The 23,772-nt window shown below is 32.5% G+C and overlaps 2 protein-coding genes across 2 annotated transcripts; both read left to right on the top strand.

The window, feature by feature from the left end:
- The first annotated feature begins 9,538 nt into the window (after positions 1-9,538).
- On the top strand, positions 9,539-12,720 carry LOC111453983 (indole-3-pyruvate monooxygenase YUCCA6-like). The gene is made up of 4 exons (XM_023095241.1): positions 9,539-10,536; positions 11,250-11,498; positions 11,587-11,709; positions 11,971-12,720. The coding sequence occupies exons 1-4, from the start codon at positions 9,817-9,819 to the stop codon at positions 12,184-12,186; spliced, it is 1,308 nt and encodes a 435-aa protein (XP_022951009.1). The 5' UTR covers positions 9,539-9,816; the 3' UTR covers positions 12,187-12,720.
- Positions 12,721-19,518: 6,798 nt separating this feature from the next.
- On the top strand, positions 19,519-22,859 carry LOC111454576 (la protein 1-like). The gene is made up of 10 exons (XM_023096078.1): positions 19,519-19,658; positions 19,744-19,822; positions 20,003-20,155; positions 20,468-20,610; positions 20,918-21,066; positions 21,305-21,406; positions 21,474-21,885; positions 22,093-22,240; positions 22,355-22,436; positions 22,548-22,859. The coding sequence occupies exons 1-10, from the start codon at positions 19,608-19,610 to the stop codon at positions 22,636-22,638; spliced, it is 1,410 nt and encodes a 469-aa protein (XP_022951846.1). The 5' UTR covers positions 19,519-19,607; the 3' UTR covers positions 22,639-22,859.
- Positions 22,860-23,772: the final 913 nt, after the last annotated feature.

Here is a 23,772-nt window from a genome sequence, read left to right as displayed (position 1 = left end):
TTTTTTAGCTCGACGAACATATGATGGCGACAGTAAAAAAGATTGAAACTTCAACTTTTTAAAAATAGTCGTGCATTGAGATATGTTCAAATTGACATTTATCTATTGGTCTCTAGAATTTGAACGTAATTTCAATTTTATTTTCAGAGCTTTCAAAATTAACCCTTTTGGATCCATGAGACCTGTTTTTATTTAAACCCAATAACCAAATTCATAGACACAGAATTTAAATAAAAAAAGACAGACTAAAAAACATGTTTTATCGACAAAAAAAAAAAATAGAGTTATATAGTTTTCTCTCCAATTTGCTCAAATTGTATAACTAAAGGTAAGTCGAGAAATTTAGAATCGGATAACGAAACATTTTGAAACATGTTGAATATTTTTATATGAATTGAATTATGTTCGGGTTGGGTGTATAATAAAAAAAGTTAAAATATAAAATGGATTTTTTTTTTTTTTTTAATAATTTCCAATCAAACCTAAAATGATTAGAGCACCAAACACTATAAGTCAACTATAAAAACAACAAAGTCATAATTAATCATGTCTTAGTGTTTGATTTGTTTTAATTTTTCTACTCCCTTTTCATTTTCATATGATTAAATGATGCTTATTTCAAAATCCCTTTAATTACGTCTTTTTCTTTAATCTTATTATATTTTAAAATTCGACTTTTACTAGAATTGTTCCGGAATTGGGTTCAAACTACTTTAACTACCGCTAATAGACATTGTCCACTATAGAGATGTTTTCACGCTCTTATAACAAATATTTTGTTCCCCTCTCCAACCGACGTGGGATCTCACAATCCACCCCTTGATGCCCAGTGTCACAATTGCACTTTGATGGCAGCGGACTTGCGATTGTGCGGCACTCGCTTCCCAGCAACAAGTGAGTTAAAGCCTATTCATTCTTGCGTCGCCTACGGCCAAGCGACGTATGGTCGAGCCTCTGGCCCCAGTTCAAGAAGAAAGATTTAGAAAACGGGAGCAGAGAGATTTCGAAAGAGAGTTTTGAAAGCAAGATTTGAGAAATTGAAAATTGTGTTATATGGGAATGTAAGCAAAAAGGCAACAACAACCGCTTACTGTATATAACTATTAGGTTAGAAGAAGTTGACAACTAGTCATATCTCCCTATAGTACATTTTGAGGCATTTTAGCCGTTGTAGGTGTAGACACGATTTTACTGAACGGTCATACACCGTCATACTGACCCAATATGGAATGGTAAAGACCTATCTAGGATAAAAGCATGTAAAAGGGGTTTGGAACACGCATGCAACCATGGACAACACGTCCTGAACAAGAAAGACCAGGATATCTGTCATGCAGCCATTGACAACACGCCTTGGACATGCATGACCGTGACACCCAGCGTCCTCGCTCACACACTGACTGATGCCTAGCTCTAATACCATTCGTAATAACTCAAACCCACCAATAGCAGATATCATCTGTTTTAGCCCGTTATGTATCGTTGACAGCCTCGTCTATCAAAGAAATATATTTTTTTTTACATTAATGTATAAAAATTTTATTAATTTAAACTAAACCTAATTCAACTTTTTAATATAATTTTTAAAAAAAAAAAATTCAAGAACCTTCCATCTTAATATAAAAATAGACATATATATTATGTTGTCAAATCATGGATTAAAAAAATGTAAAAAAAATTAATTCTATATTTAAATCACACACTTGTGTGAAAAGTTAAGAGACTTGCGAAGTACTTCACAAAGTGTTATGGGTTTGGTGTTAGCTTTATATTTATTTACTTAGCTCTCCACTTTAATTCATAATTACACATTGATTTTGTTTAATATTATATCTAAATATAGTACATTTTTATTATATAATATATCAAACTATACTTTATAAATTTATAAAATATAAAAAGTTCCACAATTGCTTTATTTATTATTTATTTTATAATAATGTCAAATCAAACTTATAATAATTATTCCCACATTATAAATTTAATTGTCAACTCGATCGACCAAACTCAACACACATGTGCACGCGCGCCTCTATTTTCTTCGGATAATTATGTTCTTAATCCATCTAATTATTTCCATTAATTTGCATGAACAACAAATGATTATCCTAATTCATTGTTATAATTACATCAATAACCGTCCTTTCATTTTTAAATTATTAATTAATGTTTCAATAATAATTGAATCTCGTTTTGTAATTATTAATGTTTAAAAATGTTTACAAAAAAAAAAAAAGTTCTTAATCCGTTTAAGTTAAAATTATATAAATAACGAATTGACGTGACATATTAATAGTTTGATCGATGACCCGATATTTTTCTATTTTAATAAAATTTTTAATTAATTATGACGAAAAAAATTCTCAATTTTAAAAATTTTGAATTTATAATATATTAATTACGAAGATATTTCAATTCTTATTTTTTATGAAAATCTTTTATATACAATGTTTTTTTTTTTTTTTTGAAGTATTATTAGAAAAAAAAAATAATATTTGAATTTAATTATAAATTTAATTAATTTCTTAAAATGGGCCATTAAGAATGAGATTATCACTCTCCACTTTTTTTTAAAATTATTATTATTTTATTTATTTATTTATTTATTTATTTATTTTGGAATGCCTATTTATTTGTGCAATGACCTAAGAAGCAATATATGAAATAGAGATAATGCTTAAAGGGGATAGGCTCATAACTTGCTTGTCCTTTAGCTTAACACTATATTATGGATTATGCAATAACTCTATGAACTTCCACTAATTTACTTTCAAATATCCATTAATGATTTATCTAAAACTAAATAAAAACGAAAAGGATAAGAACCCGACAAGAAAAAAATGGATAAAAAGTGAAAAGGGTAAGCGTCGAGAGACAAAAACATACTCGAGAGAAGCCTATATTAGTCTTTTCAATCTAGTTCTTCGAAGGGTAAGCACCGAAAATTCGATTGTGTCCCTGAAAAAGGCATCAAGGCTGATGACTAGGTTAAGTGGGGAGAAATGAAAGTAGGTTGTGACCTTGCGTCGACAATTCAGTTGTGTCCCTGAGAAAGCCATCAAGGATGATGACTAGGTTAAGTGGGCAAAAGTGAAAATAGGTTGTGACCCGACATGCAAGACAGACAACGGACGATTTGACCCTCAAGTGGCACCCATCCAACCACGAGATGATTAAATTGAGAAGTGTAAGCTTTTTTGTTCTATCGAGGTCGTCTCATTCTCCAATGAAACACAGAAGGAAACCGAATCTTACAAACTGACCTAATTGTCGAGTATATTAGAGATTTGAATCTTCAACCAAATAAAATAAGTTATTAAACAATAATTCAAACGTTAAATAATTGTTATGAAGATAAGATTTGATCGTTATTTCTACCAAAATGACACGTTGAAATATTAAAATAATTAAAAAAAGATTAGAGGAAGGCACATAGGTTTTGACTTATTCAGTCTTTTTAAAGTAACATATATACATATAAAAACATGTTCCCTATCATTAACAGTTAACTTAATACCTCCATGTTCCCTAATCATGATTAGATCATTCCCTTTATTAACAATGGGGCACCTCAATTTTCATTACATAAAATAAAATAAGCTTTTAAATATAATTCAGCTATGGATATCAAATTCATATATTATATAGTTTTTTAATTAAACAAACCATATAATAAAATCCCACACATATCCTTAATCATCATTAATCCACCACCTACATATATTAATCACCCAACTAATCGTATTAGCATCATTAATCAAAGAAAATATAAACCTTGTTGACTAAAATAGAATCGAAAAAATCATTTAAGTGCAAAAGCTGGTGATGAATTTTTCGGTGGTTAATATAAAATTAAAATATTCATTCGAATCCAATTGAGATTGAGATTTACGTGACGAATAAAAAGTGGAAGAAAGCATAGAGGAAAATAATCATTATTAGATTTATATATGTGCACTTATGTATAATATAAAGTTTTAATGTTGTAAGATAAAGTTTTCCGACATCAATTATGTTTATTAGGTAAAGTAGGCAAAATAATAATAATAATAATTATTATTATTATTATATTTTATTTTTGCTCCTTTTTTTTCTTTTTTTGGATACAAGTGCCACACTACGATTAAAAGCTGAAGAAGGTAAGCCATGACGAATGCAAATATAATTTTGTAAGAAAAAAAATTAAATATTTTTAATTATTATATTTTTCTAATAATTCGATGTCTTGAAGAGGTATAAAGGACAGCTGGAGGCCCACATATGTAGGCCCACAAGCGTGCTCTGAAAAGGCCCATTTTTTTATTTTGGGCCTCCCACCACATTCCTTGGGCCCATCTGACTTTTTTTTTTCCAAAAAATAAAAATAAAATTAATCTAAGAGCTATAGGGTATAGGGTAGGCTACTAGGCTTAGGTAACAATCTTAGTTCCCAGTGGAGAGGGACTAAAAAGGTTGCCAAAGCCCCCTTATGTGTACCTTTCTTTATTTTAAATTTTTTAATCAGATCTTAATAAAAGGGTGAGGGTAAGAATCCACCATAGATAGCAACTTTTCGACCCTTAATTAAAAATTTTAATATTTTTAGACCCGAACATTATTCTTTAGCTTAGTTGCCCAAGCACTAGTTCAAAAGTAAGAATTCCGAGGTCTGAAAAATCAAACGGTCGATTCATCATAATCATAAATCTGTTGAAATCTATATTCTGAGAGTACAGATTTCAATCTTACCGTTATTTATTAAAATTAATTAATAATAAAAAAATTGGTTTGTGAAAAAAAGGAAAATTACATTATTTTTTGAATTATTGTCGAATCATTAACTAGTAACTATTTCGATATACGGGTTTAGATTTGAATTTCAAACCCGAGACCCCAAACTCTAAAGGCTATATACCCTATTTCCTCTAATTTGGAGGTCGGTTTTTACTAACGATTTTTTTTTCTCGTTTAGAATTTTAAGATTTTGACTTTGGAAATTTTAATGCATTTGAGTATAATATGAAAGGAATATTTTGTCTTATTTATATTAAAAAGTAAATGTTATATAATAAGGTTTTCTTTATGCTATATTTAAATAATCTAAGTGATGTGATGTGCTCCATAATAATTTAGTAAAGGAATGTTTAGTTATTAGAATATAAATATTTTTTATTTACACGGTGACAAAATTATATATTTTCTGTTATTTTATTAAGTCCATGTACGGGCAACAAGGGCAGCTGCCCATCAAATTATAATTACTTTTTTTTTTTAAATTTTGTAAGATATATTGATTTTTGTTTTCATATTAAAAAATGTATTAGACCCAAAATTCAAATTTCAAAGAATCTCGGAAGGCAATGGGGTGAGATCTATCTGCAGCGAATTCCCATAAATCTCGAGCCTCCTATGAAAAAGATACTCTTAAGACTTCGAGATCGAGGTATCATTAGCCGAAGAAGACTCTGAGCAATCCACGTGTCTTAAGCCGAATTGTTACAGATTTCAACCTTAGTCCGAGAGGGGACAAAAGACTTTGGATTTGAACAAAAAATTTCGTTCCCAACCAGGATTTCAATTTTACCAAACAGCTTGAAAACGTGAAAGATTGTCTGAACACGGGTACCGAATTTATAATATTGAATTAGATATTGTTTACCAAATATTTAGGTTTAAAAAAAAAAAAAAGGGATGATAAATATAAAAAATGTAAATAAAAGAGGGAGCAATCCATAGTGGCTTAGAAAAATTGGGAAGCATCTTTCAGAAAACGGGACATAAATAGATGTCCAACTCAATCACCAAAAACTTGACCCTACTAAATTACACCACACACACACTCAAACTCAAAGAGAAGGCAAACGATCATAAATGTATATATATATATATATATATATATATATATATATATATATATATATATATATATATATATATATAATAACAAATTTAAAAATTAATCTTATTGTATTTAAACAATATATCCATCTCTGCACCCTTTAAGTGCATCAGTGAACATTGGTTTTGAGAATATTTGCTGAAACCATCGCACACTGGCGTGTGTGAAAGAGTAATAAAATAAAAACTACCTAGATATTTGCGTATAATAAATTATCAAATATGATATATATGATCAATTATAATTTAATACTAAATATCCTTGACATCATGTGTACGTGCTTTAATTTATGCATAATTAGGTTTACAAGGTATAAAAATAGACGTGTATGATGGGATAATTTTCTTTTAATTTTAAAGCTAAAAAATCTATTATATTTCTAATTTAAACATAATTATTAATTTAGAAAATTTGAAATTCAATATCTAAACATTTGAATGAATTAATATCGTGTTTTATTTATTTATTGAATATTTAGTTTTTAAATTTGGAGTTTGAAAATATTTTAAAAATTAGAAAACTATAAATAGAAGACTTTTTGTTCGTTTTAAATTTAAAATATTAATATATAATAAATAAATAAATTAGACAGTTTATGAAAATATGTATATATATATGTGTGTATATATATATATATATATATTTGTGCAGGCAGTTGAAGCATGCTACTAAACCACAAATTTAATTTGTGGCTAAATTCTCAAGTCCCCTCATTGAATTTTCATAAAGGCGTCGTTTGGTTGTTCCTACACAACTTGCTTATTTCTAATCTCACCGATAATTCTTTGTCCAAATTTGGATACCGAACAAATACACATGACTTACACATGACAATAACGATTGATTTGTTTTATTGAAACGGACATAATTTATAACGTGATTGTATGGTACTAACCCTCGCCCTTAAGTAAGTTAGTCAACTAAAACTTGGATTGTTTTATCGAGCTAAAATAGACAATATCTACTAGCAGTGAGTCAGACCTAGACATCAGGCTGTGTTAGCGAATATGTTTGTAACACCCCAAGCCCACCGCTAGCATATATTGTCCTCTTTGAGCTTTCTCTTTAAAATTTTTAAAACACGACTAAAGAGAGATTTTTATACCCTTATCAGGAATGTTTCGTTCTCCTCTCTAACTGAAGAGGGGAACGAAACATTAATAGCATATGATCCAAATATGAAAAATTGACCATCGACGACATGCTCCTATAATATATTTTGAGGCAAATTTTATCGAACATAGATACAAACGTTTTTATAAACCAATTGTTCCTTCATTTTCTATAGTACAAGCCCTATCTTTATACGTATCATTTATTGCTCATTTATTTCTCATACTGTATTTTTTTCAATTATCCGTTCGGCTCGGATTTGCAACCTCCAATTCCTGTAAAACAACACTCTCGAACGGCTCGAATCTAGCAGAACTCTTGAATACTCGCTTTCATCTCGAGAATATATTCATGTCATAATAAAAATAAAAAATATTTTTTTTTCACAAATAATTGGATAATAATTAAGAAAATATTAGCGTTGTGAGAAGTGCCATTCATTCCTCCTTCACTTCTCTCTCAACTACCCCCAACCCTTTTAATCAATTATCTGTACGATCAAAATTCCCATGAGACACGTGTCCAACCCCACAGTAAAAACAGTGTACTCCTCCGCACACGATCCACTCTCTTCCCGTTGAAGAAACAAGCCGTTTTCTAGGGTTTATTCGTGGCTAACTAAAACTCGCTCGTTTAATAATTATTGGTAAAAAATTTAAAAAAAATTAATTTAATTTTACAAATAAGAAATAGATCAATATGTTATCCATATCTTTATCCAAAGAAAACATTACATAATTTCTTAATATTTTAAAAATAAATAGACGAATTAAAATATTAAACACAAATATATATAAATAGACTATACAAAATTGCATATGTAATGTTTAACCTATGATTATATATATACCAAAATGTACTTATAATCATAGCCTATTTAATTTCGCCTTTATGAAGGGGTATGGGTTTTAATTAATTAATTATTTATTTTGAAAAATATATAGAGAGTTAATAAAACCACCTACATTGTCCGGTGGCTTTGTTTCTTCCAAGTCATCAAAATAAATGGCCTTTATTTCATTCCAAATATGACATAGTTTATTAATATTTTCAAAAAAAATTAAAAAAATATATAGATATATATTATAAGCTTTATTATTGACTTTTTTTTTTGGGTTTGACTTTTCTTAATAATAATATTAAATATTTAAAAAAATTTGTAAACTTTATAACTAATAAATAAAGACATGAATGTACATTAAATAATATAGGTATTATTGATGTGTTTGCCTTTTTAGTACGGATTTTTATTTCCCATCAAATTTAACGTACAATGTCAATCCCAATAATAGATATATAGATACTAAGATGAGAAATTAAAAGGTAATTAATTAAAGAGAGTCAAAGTACGGAGAGGTCTTAACAAGAATATATTTATTGTTTTTCCTTCAATATATATTTATATTATACCATATTCTTCTTGAAGAGCTAATTCGTTTCACTTATTGAACAGGGTTTTATGGTCGATCTACAACCTTTGGATATCGAAGGCGTCCTTGAGATGATCTCGTAGTTCCTGGTCGGTCCACGAGCTATAAATGCCGAAGACATCATTGGAGGTGATCTTGTAGTTCCTACGATGATTTTCGTCCAACATGCGAAACAAATTAGAATGAAAACAAAAAATTTAATGTAATATGTGTTATTGACACGACTAAGTTTATGGCATGACTCTGATACTATGCTAGATAAACACGACTCTCCATAATGGTATGACATTGTCCAATTTGAGTATAAGCTCTCGTGGGTTTGTTTTGGGCTTCCCCAAAATGGGTTAAACCAATGGAGAGAGTATTATTTGATTATAAACTCATGATCATTCCCTAAATTAGCCGATGTGAGACTTTCATCATCCAACATCTCCCCTCGAACAAAGTACGTCTCTCCCTAATCGAGGCTCGACTCCTTTGTTCAACATTTGAGGATTTACCAATCTATTGGTACGACTAAATTTAGGGTATAGCTCTGATATCATATTAGATGAACACGACTCTATATAGTGATATGATATTGTCCACTTTGAACATATATCTCGCCTTTGCTTTGGGCTTTTCCAAAAGGCCTCAAACTAATAGAGTATTGTTTTTTATTATTATAAACTCATATCATTCCCTAAATTAGCAGAAGTGTGACATTATCGAACCATAAGAAACAAGAATTGGATGATGTAACCAAATGGAATTTTTTTAATAAAAAAAAACAAAATTACGAAATTAAAAGATTGTGTTTGGATTTTGTCGTATAAATTAAAAACACAATGGAAGAGAATAATTACCTCACGTAGTTAATGCCGAATATTAATTAATTATCCACATTCTTCTTCTCCTTCTTCCCCAAAAACCCAAAATTTAATTTTTTTTAAATAAAAAAATAAAAAGAAGATAACGAAAGTTATGGGATGAGTTTTGAAGTTGTTGTTGGTTAATATCAGTTATATAAATGCACACACACATATATATATATATATAAATATAAATTATAAATATATAAATATAATAAGGCCCATTTACCTTCCTCTCGTATAAATTCATTCTGTGAACAAAAGGAATATATATAGACAAATCGCCATCTCTCTTAATACTCTCTCTCTCTCTTTCTCTCTCTCGTCTCTCTCTCTCTCTCTCTCTGTGTTGAATGCTGATTTAGGCCCGTACTTGTAGCTCGCCCCTTCATTGAAACAGAGCAGAGATTTTGAAATCAAAAAATGAATTGGAGAAAATAAAAGAATTGAAAAAAAAATACGAATTTTACTCATTCTTCTAAACGGATAAGGCTCCAAGATTGAAGGGATTTTTGTGTTTTGTTTTGGTTTGGTTTGGTTTTTTATGGAGATGGGTTCTTATTTGAGGGAAATAGAAGGGAAGTTATCGAATGACCCTTTTTTAACAGAGAAGATTAGCGGCGGCGGAGGCGGCGGCGGGATGCGGCGGGTTTGGGTTCCGGGACCGGTGATAGTAGGAGCAGGGCCGTCGGGATTAGCGGCGGCGGCGTGTTTGAAACAAAGAGGAGTACCGAGTATGTTACTGGAGAGATCCAACTGTATAGCGTCGTTGTGGCAGTTAAAGACGTATGATCGGCTACGGTTGCATCTACCGAAGCAATTTTGTGAGCTGCCGTTTATGGGTTTTCCGGGGGATTTTCCGACGTATCCTTCTAAGCAACAATTCGTTAAGTATTTGGAGGATTACGCGGAGAGATTTGATATACGGCCCAGATTTAACGAGATGGTAGCAGAGGCTGAGTACGATCGTACCCTTGGGTTTTGGCGCGTGAGGAGCAAGCGCGGTGGTTGTCGTGGTGATGAGATGGAGTATGTTTGCCGGTGGTTGATCGTCGCTACTGGTGAAAATGCGGAGGCGGTGGTGCCGGAGTTCGACGGAATGACGGAATTTGGTGGCTCGATTAAACACACGAGTTTGTATAAAAGCGGCGAGGAGTTTCGAGGTAAAAAGGTTTTGGTCGTTGGCTGTGGAAATTCTGGGATGGAAGTTTGTTTGGATCTTTGTGAACATAGTGCAAGCCCTTCTCTCGTTGTCAGAGACACCGTAAGAACACCCTCTGTTTTTTTTTCCCCCTTTTTTTCCCTTTTTTTTCTTCAATTTCTTTTAATTTTTGCATTTTTTAAAAAAAATAAATTATGGGTATTGTTTATTTATGGGTTTTAATCAAAACCCAGATGGGATTTCCTCATAAAATCAATTTTGAACAGATTTTCAAGAAGAAAAAAAAGGAAGAAATAAGGGTTATAGGAAGATCTAATTATGGAAATTATTAATTTTAAAAATAAAAATAAAAAAAAATAAGGGGAAAGAGATGATATTTCACTTTCTTGGGATTCTCCAGCATGCGCAATATAGTTTTGAAAAAATTAAAAAAAAAAAAAATTTTAAAACTTAGGATCTTATATAGATTGTCATAATCATGAATCTCTCAAATCCAATCCGAAAGTGCTTTTTCTCTGTTTAAAAAGAACAAAGACAAAACCGAAACAAAACAAAACAGCCTCGGGGAGTCATGTTCTGTCTGTATTTGTGTCACTCCACTCCATCCCACTTAGTAAGCTATGTTCAAATTGATAATGGGTTTGTTTTGCAATTTCATCCAAGTATAGGGGTGAAATTAGAAAGTTGTAATGAAATTGGGGGCTATGATCAAATTGGTAATGGGTCTGTTTTACAATTTCATCGAAGTACAGGGGTGAAATTAGAAAGTTGTAATGAAATTAGGGGGGTGTTTGATAATTATTGTGAAATTGAAGGTGCACGTACTACCACGAGAGATGCTGGGGAGATCAACTTTCGGGTTGTCCATGTGGTTGCTAAAGTGGTTCCCCATACGTCTGGTCGATGGGTTCCTGCTAATGGTGTCGAGGCTGATGCTTGGAGACACTGCCAGATTCGGGTTGGACCGGCCCATTATGGGCCCACTTCGGCTCAAAAACATGTCCGGAAAAACTCCAGTATTGGACGTTGGTACCCTTGCCAAAATCAAAACGGGACATATTAAGGTACTATTTCACTTTATTTTTTAAAAAGTTTAAAAATGTATTATTGTTATTTAATTATTGAGAAGTTTTCTCTGCCGTTGATTTTCAGATTCGTCCTAGCATCAAACGGCTGAAACGTCAAGCTGTGGAATTTGTTGATGGAAGAATAGAAAGATTTGATTCCATTATATTGGCTACTGGTTATAGAAGTAATGTCCCTTCTTGGCTAAAGGTATGCTTTTTACCTTCCTTCCCCCACCTTCTATTTTGAATGCTTATGCTTTCGGGTCCGTTAAATTATACTAAATTTTACGTTTTTGTTCATTTCACCTGCTCGACGTTCGTTTTATTTGATATGAGTGTAGCTCGATTGTTAAAGAATCGATTGTTTTTAGGTGGAACGACATGTTTAAGAGTAAATTTGAAAATTGCCTGTGTATTATAAGACATGTTTTAGAGTGTCGGGATTGATTTGATTTGATTAATGTTTTAGGAAGGAGAAATGTTTGGGAAAAAAGATGGGTTGCCAAGGAGGCCATTTCCAAATGGATGGAAAGGAGAAAATGGGCTATATGCAGTGGGATTCACAAAGCGTGGATTACTCGGCGCATCAATGGACGCAAAGAGAATCGCCGAGGACATCGAACGGTGTTGGAAAGCTGAGGCTAAGCTTTCTACGCCCACTACGCTATCTCCACCGTCCACGTAGACGAATCTGACACTCTACCCTTTCTGAAAATGCCCAAAAAAAAAAAAAAGTAGGAAAAAGAAATCGTAATTCATTGAATCGCCGATTCGAGATTCATCGCTCCCTTCTTCGACGAAAGGGAACTTGCGGGGTTTCGACGCTTCTTTGATTAAGAAAAAGGATTTGAATTAAAAAAAAAAAAGCGAATGAAATTACCGTTCAGCCCTCGGGAAGGAGGAAGAAACAGAAGAGTTTTTTTTCTCGTGAAGGGCAAAACTGCCACTTTTGAACAATTTTTTCTCTCTGGTTAGAGAGAGAGAGAGAAAGGGGATGTTTGGAAACAGGAATTGCTTGGGAGGTGTTTGGCTTTTGTTATAGAATGATATTCTAGTGAGACAAAAGAAACGACTTGAAAAAGACGAGGTTTTGGGAAACTCGAACATAACCGTTAGATGCACGAGACAAAAATTGGAAAAAAAATATTTACTTTTTAACTATGTATTCGTTTCGAGATTACTTGTTCGAGTGAGAACAGCAAAATTGTGTTTTTTTTTTCGTTCTTTTTAATATTTGTATAAGCATTTTTGAAGTGGAGGACGCTATTTTTGTGCATTTTCAATAATTATTTAAACGTTAAAAAATCTCGAATTAAATAAAAAACTTTATGGTAAATTTAATTTTATATTAAATGAATAATAAAGATGATAATTAAATGGAATTTCGCTGTCGTAAGAATTTATTTTTCAATTCCAAGTAGTATATTGGACCACTAAAACTGTGCAAAGCTTAATGATTGCACACAATTCTCACAGCAAAATTGAAAAAAAAAATTACCATTTGTAAAAAATATTTTACTTTTAACTGTGATCAAGGAGATTTAGTGGAATAATTAAAATTAAACTTTTGATTTCTTTATAATCCCAATAAGGATCCTTTCAAATCATATTCGATCCTTATTATTTCTCCAAATTCTTTTTTATTTTTAAAATAATTATTTAATTACGTGAGTAATTATTAAAATTATTATAAAATTCACGTATGGACATAAATATATATATATTTTTACTGGATATGATGTGAAATATAATCTATATCTATGATCCAGTTTAGTTAATTTAGAGAATCAATTCGGGTAGGATGAGGAATATAATCATGTTTTGGTATAATCTCTATCTCTGATTCTGTTTAGCAAATTGTGAGAATCTGTTTTCTTCACTGGCGGTTTCTCATCCTGTTTTGGTAAATCCCGAGTTGAGGATGTGCTGTTCTCTTCACGGGGAGTTTCTCATACTGTTTTGGTAGATCCTGAGTTGAGGATGTGTTGTTCTCTTCACTGGGGATTTCTCATCCTGTTTTGGTAGATCTCGAGTTGAGGATGTGTTGTTCTCTTTACTGAGGGTTTCTCATCCTATTTTGGTAGATCTCGAGTTGAGGATGTGATGTTCTCTTCACTGGGGGTTTCTTATCCTATTTTGGTAGATCCCGAGTTGAGGATGTACTGTTCTCTTCACTCGGGGTTTCTCATCCTGTTTTAGTAGATCCCGAGTTGAGGATTTGCAAGTTAAACAAACAACGTTCGACGTAACATAATTAAAAAAAAAAAAAAAAAAAAAAAAAAAAAAAAAAAAAAAAAAAAAAAAAAAAGAAGTTAGTTTAGGGTTTTAAAGATTTGAAGGGAATGCACATGCGGTGGGGTTTATCCTGACCGGATGATATTTGATGGTATGATGGAAGAAGGCAGAAGCTTCAGCCAATTCAAAATCTAAGAGAGAGAAAAAAAATCAACATCAAATGAAGGGAAAGGGAATTAAGGAAAATGATTTTATTTTTTTATTTATTTTTATTTTTTAATAATATATAATTTTAATAATGTAATTTTCAAATATAATAATAACAATAAAAATAGGCTAAGCTTTTAATTAACCTAGGTGTTATTATAATACATATGCTAAATTTTGGATTATTTCCATAATTATCGTTTAATTACATATTTTAGAAAAGATACGCGTAGTCAAATTTTGATTTGTATTGTCTAAATTGATACATTTAATTGATTCGACAGTGACATACATTATTTTAAAGCTTAATTAATCAAAATTAGATAGAATAATATTTAAAAATAAAAAATAATTGTGAAAAAAAAAATGATTGAAAGAATTAATTGATTGGTGATAAATGAACCAATGGAAGCAAGGTGTTGATTAGTGAATGTGGTCCAAAGTGGTATGGCATCCACAAGGTGATGATAGATGAATTAATTAGGACCATCCAACTCATTATTTATTTATTTATTAGGGAGGGAAAAAAATAAGAAAATATTTTAATTTATGAATTAATATGGTGTGGACCATTGTATTGTAATTAAAAAAAAAAAATAACTCTAAATTTATATATTTTTTAAAAAATTATACGAAACCGATCAGCCTAGTGGGCATAGTGAAAACTGCCTCGTTGTTACCTTTCAACTTTTAAATTATTACGCAGATTCAATTGGGTCTTTAATTGGCTCTTGTACACGTCATTCTACGTGTGATTTGACCACATTTGGATTGACCCAATTGAACTACGGGTCGACCAATCATGACCTATGAGTCGAGTATGGGTCAGTCACAATGAATTTGAGCCTGCAGGTGTCTAGATATTTGAATAATACGTAAAATTAAATGAAATAAATAAAAGAATATTGAGTGGTGAAGTCAACATCAGGGGTGATAGCTATTAGTCAACATATGCATTCACATCAGACGACTCAAAATCTATGAATAGGGTTTAATCCAATCATATATGATTATTCCTCTTCTCGAATGTCTGTCTCGATAATTCAAATTTCTCTCTCACCTTGAAGGCTACATTTAACTGTTCTCGTGGCTTATTATTATTATTATTATTATTTGATTTTGTTTTTATTATTGTCCATTTTTATATAATTTTATTTTCGAGAAATAAAATATCCATTAAATTGATTATACGAAAAAAAAAAATGTTGTAATCACGCATTCGTGATCTAATGAAATTATTGTAATTAAACCTAGTTTATTTAGATCAAGAAGTTCGTACGATTTTACAAAACTATGTGCTACGGCTCGAAGCTGTAGTCAACCCTATTTGCAACAAGACCATTCGACGATTAAATTCAATTTTGTCAATTATTTTCATTTTCATATCGAGACTTTAGCAAAAAGTGTCAGTATACAAATTTAGTTCTTCAACTTTGATAATTACACTGATTTAGTTTCTAAATATTTTTAAAAAAAATTCCGACCACATATCTCAATTTTAAAATTTGTTTTTAACACATCTCGAATGTTAATACTATTAATTGAATGCAACATGTAGCGTTGTAGTTTGACCTAAAAATGATAACTCGAACCGATGAACTACTTCCGAGTTAGTTCATGAAATTTTAAGCACGTGATCTTAAAAAAAAAAAAAAAAAAAAAAAACCAATAAATTTATAATAATAATTAATATTTTATTTATTGAATTATACTCCGTCTTCTTTTCGGGACAATTTCATAATGTACGCACGTGTTAAGATTCCTTTAATTCCAATTTTTTTTTATTGTTACTGTTTTTGTTTTTAAAAATAAATAATAAATAATAAATAAAAAGTTTATAAATCTGTAAATGCTGATTTTGTTTTTCCTCTCTCTTTTTCTAATTTAGTATTCTTCTTTATGTCTATTCCACAAGATTTGTGTGTGATCTCCAAGAGAGGGATGGGGAAAAAGGTTAAATTTGCATGCCATGTGTTTGTTAAAAGGTCAACATGATTTTACCCACTTGATTGTGTGTGTTCTTAACAAAATCTTGCTGAATTTTTGCCCAAATAGTAAAAAAAAATATACCTAAATATTTGTAACCCTAGAATCTAAATTCTTTAATAATTTAATTAGTAATCACGTTTCATCTGCATCTGTGCATCTGTGTGTTGAAGAGAACGAAACATTACTTATATGGGTGTAGAAACCTCTTTCTAGTAGACACGTTTTAAAATCGTGAGACTAGCGGCGATATGTAACGAGCCAAAACGGGCAATATCTACTAGCAGTTTTGCATTTAGGTAAAATCTATATTGTGAGAGAGGGGAATGAAACATTTCTTATATGGGTGTAGAAACCTCTCCCTAGTAGACACGTTTTAAAACCGTGAGATTGACGGCAATACGTAACAAGCAAAAACGGGCAATATTTGCTAGCGGTTTTGCGTTTAGGTAAATCTACCTGTGTGAGAGAGGGGAACGAAACATTTCTTATAAGGGTGTGGAAACCTTTCCGTAGTAGATATGTTTTAAAACCGTGAGACTGACAGTGATACGTAATGTGTCAAAACAGACAATATCAACTATTGATTTTGGGTTACGATAAATTCTGCATATGTGAGTTCCCACATGGGTTGGAGAGGGGAATGAAAATTCGTTATAAAAATGTGGAAACCTCTTCCTAATAGATACGTTTTAAGATTCTGAGACTGACTGCGATACGTAACGAGCCAAAACGCACAATATCTGCTAGCGGTTTTGCATTTAGGTAAAATCTACATTTGTGAGAGAGGGGAATGAAACATTTCTGATAAGGGTGTGAAAATCTTTTCCTAGTAGACATGTTTTAAAACCGTGAGACTGACAGTGATACGTAACGTGTCAAAACAGGCAATATCAGTTATTGGTTTTGGGTTTAGGTAAAATCTGCACATGTGAAATCCCATATCGGTTGGAGAAGGGAATGAAGCATTCGTTATAAAGGTGTAGAAACCTTTCTTTAATAGATACATTTTAAAATTGTGAGACTAACTGCGATACGTAACGGGTCAAAACGGACATTATCTACTAGCGATGGGTTTAGATTGTTACAAGATTATTATGAAATGATGTTCACGTGAAACTTTCGGAATAATCTAGAGAACGGGTGTGTTTTTGCCTTTATTGAACATGGGGATTTTGGTAGATTTGGTTAACAAAAAAGGGTGAATATTTAGATTTAGATTTGCCAATTGGGTTTGTAAATTGCAATGAGCAATGAGAAGGACATGAACATAATTGGGAAGCTAGTGCAAGTGGGAACGTCAGAGAACTGTGGGGGAGGGAGGGGCATTTTGGGGATTTCCACCTTTTGAATAGAATAGTTTGTTATTGGGTTTCTTTCTTTTGGGCCAAATAAAGCCTTTGATTGATTTATGCTTTTTCCTTATTTATTTATTATTTTTATTATTGTTTTGGCAATCTGCCAGCTGTCTCTTTTAGCTGGCAATTGAGACCTCGTTGTCTCCAAATTTCCTTAATTAGTTCGAAAATTTTCAAAACATATATATATATATATATATATTTTTAATATTTCCTTTTTATTTTAAGAGCATAATTAATATGTGTTCTTTGTGTGTATTTCTAGACAGATTTTTACCGTTAACGTTTGAAAGAATGTTACAAAGCTTGTTTATGGTAAAAAAGTTTAATTACCATTATTTACTCCCCTATTTTAACTACTAAATTACTAACTTCAAGTTATTAGAGACTTAAAAAAAAATTAATAATTTTAATATAGTTTAATTCGTCAATTAAAATATCAAAAGCAAAAATAAATCGTTTAGAGTTTCAGTCACTTGTAAACTGAATCAAACTCAACCGTAATTTACAAGTATTTGTTTTTTTGGAGTCGAGACTGTCCACTTTGAGTATAAGTGCTTTCCCAAAAGGCCTAAATTATAATCGAGGCTCGACTCCTTTTTCTTTTGAAGTCTTAGTCATTTTTTTACTATGCCTTCAAGGTGGGAGGCTCGAGCCTTCCCTTGATCGAGACTCTCGACAATGGTATGATATTGTCTACTTTGAACATAAGCTCTCGTGACTTTGCTTTGGGCTTCCCAGAAGGTCTCTCACCCCAATGGAAAGAGTATTCTTTGATTATAATGTATGATCGTTTCCTAAATTAACCGATGTGGAACTTTCATCCAACAGAGACTCACACTTTCGTACCTTACCCACGAAATGAAGTATCAATTACTTCGTGCTAAACAACAAACCTATGAAACAAGAATTTTCATGGAGGGGCTTTGATAAGCAATATTTGCATAAAAAGTTAGTTTTGGAAACTATTTGTAAACATGACCCATCAATTGGTCATGTATAAACTATAATGAATATTGTACTATTTTTCATGTTATTGGGCTGGGCTTATTGTCAGTGATATTTGGGCCAGCTTGAATATTTGCTGGGCTAAGTTCTGGGCTGATCACGGCCCATTTATCATTCAATTAGGTTTTACCTAAAAATAATATTTTGAATACTATTTTAATTTTTTAAATATTAATTTTTACCAATAGTTTTCCAGTTTATTTTCAATTTAGTGTTATGGTTTCTCCATTAATTGGGCCTTATTCTAGGCCCACTTGGGCCTTATTCTAGGCCCATGAGCCCAACGTGGCCTTGAATGGCAGACAATGAGGAAACAGAAACTAAACCCAACGCAACTTGTTCTCAGCGAAGAGGACTAAAAATATTTTAATTATATCTTAAATTATTATATTTAAATTGATATTTAGACTCTGTTGACATTTTTTCTTTACCCCTCTAAGCTTTAAAACGCGTGTGATAGGGGAAAGTTTCCACACCCTTATAAGTGGTGATTTGTTCTTCTTCTCCACCAATATGGGACATCACAATCCACCCCCTTCGAGATCCAGGGTCCTCGCTGGCACTGCTAGTAGATATTGTCTTTTTTGGGTTTTTTTTTTCGGGCTTCTCCTCAAGGTTTTAAAACGCGTATGCTAGGGGAAGATTTCCACGTCCTTATAAACGGTGATTTGTTCTCCTCCCCAACCAATGTAGGACATCACATTACATATCACCATCAGTCTCACGATTTTAAAACACGTCTATTGAGAAGAGGTTTTCACACCCTTATAAAATATACTTCGTTACTCTCTCCGACCGATGTAAGATCTCGGTTCGTGACAATTAAAAGATTTAGTTAATAGGACCTATTAAATTTTTGCAACTACCTATGGATTTTTATTATTCATTTTGATCTATAAACTTGATTTTTTTTTTTAAATATTTTAAAATTTAGAGAGATATTTTGAATAATTTATTGATTTTTTATAGGATAAAAGATTTTTTATTTTTTATTTTATTTTTATAATCAAATAAATGTCCGAAAATGTAATTTGAATTGAAAAAACGGGTGAGTTGGCCAAAGCCACTATGCAAGTGCAACACCCGTTTTCAATCGTGGCCGATTCTACGGCACGATGTTAAACAAACGTGGGCCGGATCGTGGAAAATAAACCGAACCCGGTTTATATTAGGCGCTTTAAAATCTATATTAATAGCTTTAAATACGAGCCTTACAAATTCAGTCCTCGTCGAAATCGAAACCCTACTCTCTGGTCTGCTGCTTCTCTCTTCCAGCCCGCGTTTTTTCTCCGTCTCAGAGCTCATTCCGATCATGGAGAATTCTTCTCTCGATCAAGAGACCGCCAAGAAAGTGCTTCGTCAGGTTAAACGCGTTCAGAATCTCTCTTCATGTAAAGTTCTAGTCGTTTTCTTTCAAAATGTTCATCTGTTTGATGTTTCTTCTTCAGGTCGAGTTCTATTTCAGCGACAGTAATCTTCCTAGAGATGGTTTTCTTAAGAAAACTATTGGCGCAAGCCCCGATGGAAGTATCCTTTACCTCGTGCCATTACGTGTTTATGCGTTTTTTCTTCGTTGGTCCGTTTAGTTTGCTTTCATGTTGAATGGCAATGGCCTGTTTCTGCATTCGTTTTGATTTTAATTTGGATAGTGTTCTTCGTTTGTGCTACCTTCGAAGGTCTTTTGTTGATCTTAACTGGAAATTACAGTGGTGGATTTGTCTTTAGTTTGTTCGTTTTCTCGGATGAAAGGCCATCTTCATTTGGCTCAGGACGTGAAACCGGACGCGATTCCAGAAGATACTGTAAAAGCTGTTGCTGAAACTTTGAAAAGCTCTTCAACTATCAAAGTTTCTGAAGATGGTTAGGTTTTTAATCTTATAATTGATGAACTCGTCATTTATTTGACTGCTGAGGAATTATCTATTGCATTACATAATTTAATCAGAGTAGGAGTTCATGCTGTAAAAACTGTTAAGGTCTATGTTTGTGTAAGGGATAAATAAAAATCTTACGTTTTTATATGGATGATGCAGAATCCTTCCAGAAAATTCATTTGAAAATATCAACTTACTTCGTTATTAAGATTAGCTCCTGCTCTGTAATTCGCTGTTATGGATTGTTATGAACTTTTTATATTATCATTTGATTGAGTTTGGGCTTTGCATTGTACAGGGAAGAAGATTGGTAGAATTGCTGAACTCTCAAAGCCTGAGGAGATGCTAGAGCAATTGGATGATAGAACCATTGCTGCATCGCCGTTTCAATATGATGTCAAGCTTGAAGATGTAGAAGCTTTTTTTGGTCAAATCGCGAAGGTAGATTCTTTGTTGTTATCGATTCATCGTTCATGTCAGAATGCCCTTGGGTTTAGATATGTTATGAATACATAAGCTCTTTCCAATTACTTTTTAGTAGCTTTGTCTTTGAACAATTTCATGAAAAGTTGTGAAAATTCCTGACATTAAGCTGATTGTTTTGTTTTCTTGTTATTCATAACACATCAAATGCTCAAATCCTGATCTGTCAGTCTTAATTGGGTTTTTATCACGGCTCTTTTTCATGGTATCTATTTTTTTTTTCATCGTTTTCGTTGAACATTAGAATTTTCCCACTGATCTTCAGGTCAACAGTGTGAGGTTGCCCCGCCATGTTTCGGATAAACGTGTATTCTGTGGAACTGCCTTGGTAGAATTTTCTGCTGAAGAAGATGCAGAAAAAGTATTGACGGAAAGCTTGCTTTATGCTGGTGCCAAGTTAGAATTAAAATCAAAGTAAGTCGGTGTTGAAATACGATAAGCTCGTACATCATACTCCTCAGTGTGATGCTACAAATCTGTGCCTTTCCTTTAGGCTTTTTTCCTTTCAAGCATTGATTCTGTTATTATAGTTGGTATGTATGTGAAAAAACATATTGATTATCTAAGCTTATTTGAAAATTTTAGGCATTGATTTAATATTCAACTTAGATGTATCATTCAACTGCGTTTGTAAAGAGTATTTCCATTTCAGGAGGGATTTTGATGAGGAGAGATCAAAAGAGACGGAGAAGTTTGAAAGTTCACGCTCGAACGCAAGTTCAAACTGGAAGAACAATAATTCCTCGGAATCAAAGTATGTTATGTTAGCCATACAGTTCTCCTGGTTTCATATCACTTGGTCTTACTCATGATTCTTGCAGCTACCCGAAAGGCTTAATTGTTGCCTTTGCACTGAAAAAGATGACAGCCGGAAGTTCTGCTGAGGAAAATGGATCTCATGATGTAACCACTGATAAGACTGAATGCAAAACAGACGAAGGATTAGATTCTTCAAAGAATGACTCTGAGAAAACTGAGCAAACAGGGGGAGAAAACGTGGGTAAAGATGAAGAAATCCAGAAGAGTTCTGATGATAAGATCGAAGAAGCTGATAAGAAAAATGATTCAGGCAATGAAGAAAAACCTGAAGTGGAAGATCAGTCTATGGATGATCCCACCGACGAACGTGAAGAGGCTGAAGAAAAACCCACATTTGCCTCATCTAGAAACGACAAGAACGTTGTTTCACGCGAGGATTTGAAGGCTATTTTTCAGAAGTTCGGAAGTATCAAGGTATCTCATAGATGATTCTTCTTCATTGAATTGCTGTGTTCATCAGAATGTTTAAAGAATATTTATTGTTCTATTTCGACTTTGAATCATGCTTTTGATGTTCGTATTGCTTTACTGTTTTCAGTTCATATATGCATGCCAATTCTGACACATCTTCATCTTCCTCTTGTTTTACTCTCTTTCTGTTCATTGGTTGGGATGATGAAGTACATTGATTTTAAGATGGGGGAAGAGTCTGGTTATATCAGGTTTGATGAGCCTGAAGCTGCCCAGAAGGCTCGTGCGGCTGCAGTCCTTGCTGATCAAGGAGGATTGGCTGTGAAGAATTTTATAGCCACTTTAGAACCAGTTTCAGGTACCATACATTCTTCCACTGTCCTTTGAGCATTGAGCAAAGTAATGTTGAACGTGCCGAGATCATCTTCCTTGTTCCTTTTCCATGTCCGATCGAGCGGTTTCTTGATCTCAGGTGAGGCTGAGAAGGAGTATTGGAGGGCGCTCCGCAGCAGCCAAGAAAAGCATCATCGTGACTTTAAGGGCAACCGTGGAAGGTTTGTTTTATAAACGACGACAATTAGTGTCTTATTCGAATTGGTTGGTTACTGAAAACTAATGCTGGATCATCTTCCATGCTTCTCTGCTGCTGCTTGCTATTTCTACAGGGGTGGTAAATTCAACAGAGGTGGAAAGCATGGTCGGTCGAGAGGATACGACAACAACCGAGGTCGCCCGAACAAAGCTCAAAAAGTTTGAGCTGCTGCCTGCCTGGTGTGTCTTATGGCCAGCTCTGCTACAATTTTGGAGGAAAAGCTCTCTACCTCTACTGGTCTTTTTATTTATCAGCTTCGTGTTTAGTTTAGAGGTTGTCTTTGTGTTTTTTTTTTTTTTTGAATTTTTATTCGATAATATTTGAAAATTTGAACATATAAAGCTACTAACTCAATTCAAAAGCCCTATTTTGTTGTTCTTCCCCACTTTACAAGTTTTTTTTCCTCAAAATAGTGAAAATCTTTGCGTGTTAGAAACGAAATGGAATAGTGGCTGTGTACTTTTGTTGTGTAAAATTCGAGTTCAAAATTAAAAAAGGTTTTTAAAATTTAACCTCAAGTTTTGAAAACTAAAAAGGCTTTTGTTTTTATTTTTTTTCCAAAAATTCAAATTTTTTAACTTCTTTTCTCTCTCTTTTTTTTTTCAATAATTCAAATGCTTAATTAATAATTATGAAAATAAATTAAATGTCAAGAGTTGAACATATTTTGAGCGAGAGAGTTAGAGCCGAACGAAATTGATGATTTTTCTTTAATGTATTATGGTAGGTAGATATCAATTAATTTTTAGTGTATATGAGATTGATTATGTTTGATGATAAAAGTCCCACATCGGCTGATTTAGGGAATAATAAGTACGAAAGTCTCACATCGCCTAATTTAGGGTAGGGAATAATAAGCCGCTGATTTAAGGAATAATAAGTATGAAAGTCTCACATCGCCTAATTTAGGGTAAGGAATAATAAGCCTATGAAAGTCTCACATCGCCTAATTTAGGGAATGATAAGCTCAAAGTAAAACCATAAGCTTTAGGGAATGATAAGCTCAAAGTAAAACCATAAGCTAGGGAATAATCATAGGTTTATAATCGAGGAATACTTTCTGCATTGGAATGAGATCTCTTGGAGAAGCCCAAAGTAAAGCAATAAGAGCTTATGTTCAAAGTGACAATATCATATTATTGTGGAGACTCTCTTCATTGGAATGAGGCCTTTTGAGGAAGCCCAAAGTAATGAGAGCTTATGTTCAAAGTGGACAATATCATACTATTGTGGAGACTCGGGTTCATCTAACATGGTATCAGAGCCATCCTCTAAACTTAGTAGTTAACAATATCATA

The sequence above is a fragment of the Cucurbita moschata genome, unplaced genomic scaffold (genome assembly GCF_002738365.1).
Source record: "Cucurbita moschata cultivar Rifu unplaced genomic scaffold, Cmos_1.0 Cmo_Scf00016, whole genome shotgun sequence".
NCBI lineage: Eukaryota > Viridiplantae > Streptophyta > Magnoliopsida > Cucurbitales > Cucurbitaceae > Cucurbita > Cucurbita moschata.
The sequence above is the reverse complement of the archived record's forward strand: the minus strand, read 5'-3'. Positions and strand labels throughout refer to the sequence as shown.

Coding starts and splice junctions, on each gene's coding strand:
- LOC111453983 (XM_023095241.1), top strand. CDS start 9,817: ATGGAGATGGGTTCTTATTTGAGGGAAATAGAAGGGAAGTTATCGAAT. Junction 11,499..11,586: donor TCAAAACGGGACATATTAAG/GTACTATTTCAC, acceptor GTTGATTTTCAG/ATTCGTCCTAGCATCAAACG. Junction 11,710..11,970: donor ATGTCCCTTCTTGGCTAAAG/GTATGCTTTTTA, acceptor TTAATGTTTTAG/GAAGGAGAAATGTTTGGGAA.
- LOC111454576 (XM_023096078.1), top strand. CDS start 19,608: ATGGAGAATTCTTCTCTCGATCAAGAGACCGCCAAGAAAGTGCTTCGT. Junction 19,659..19,743: donor CCAAGAAAGTGCTTCGTCAG/GTTAAACGCGTT, acceptor TTTCTTCTTCAG/GTCGAGTTCTATTTCAGCGA. Junction 22,241..22,354: donor CACTTTAGAACCAGTTTCAG/GTACCATACATT, acceptor TCTTGATCTCAG/GTGAGGCTGAGAAGGAGTAT.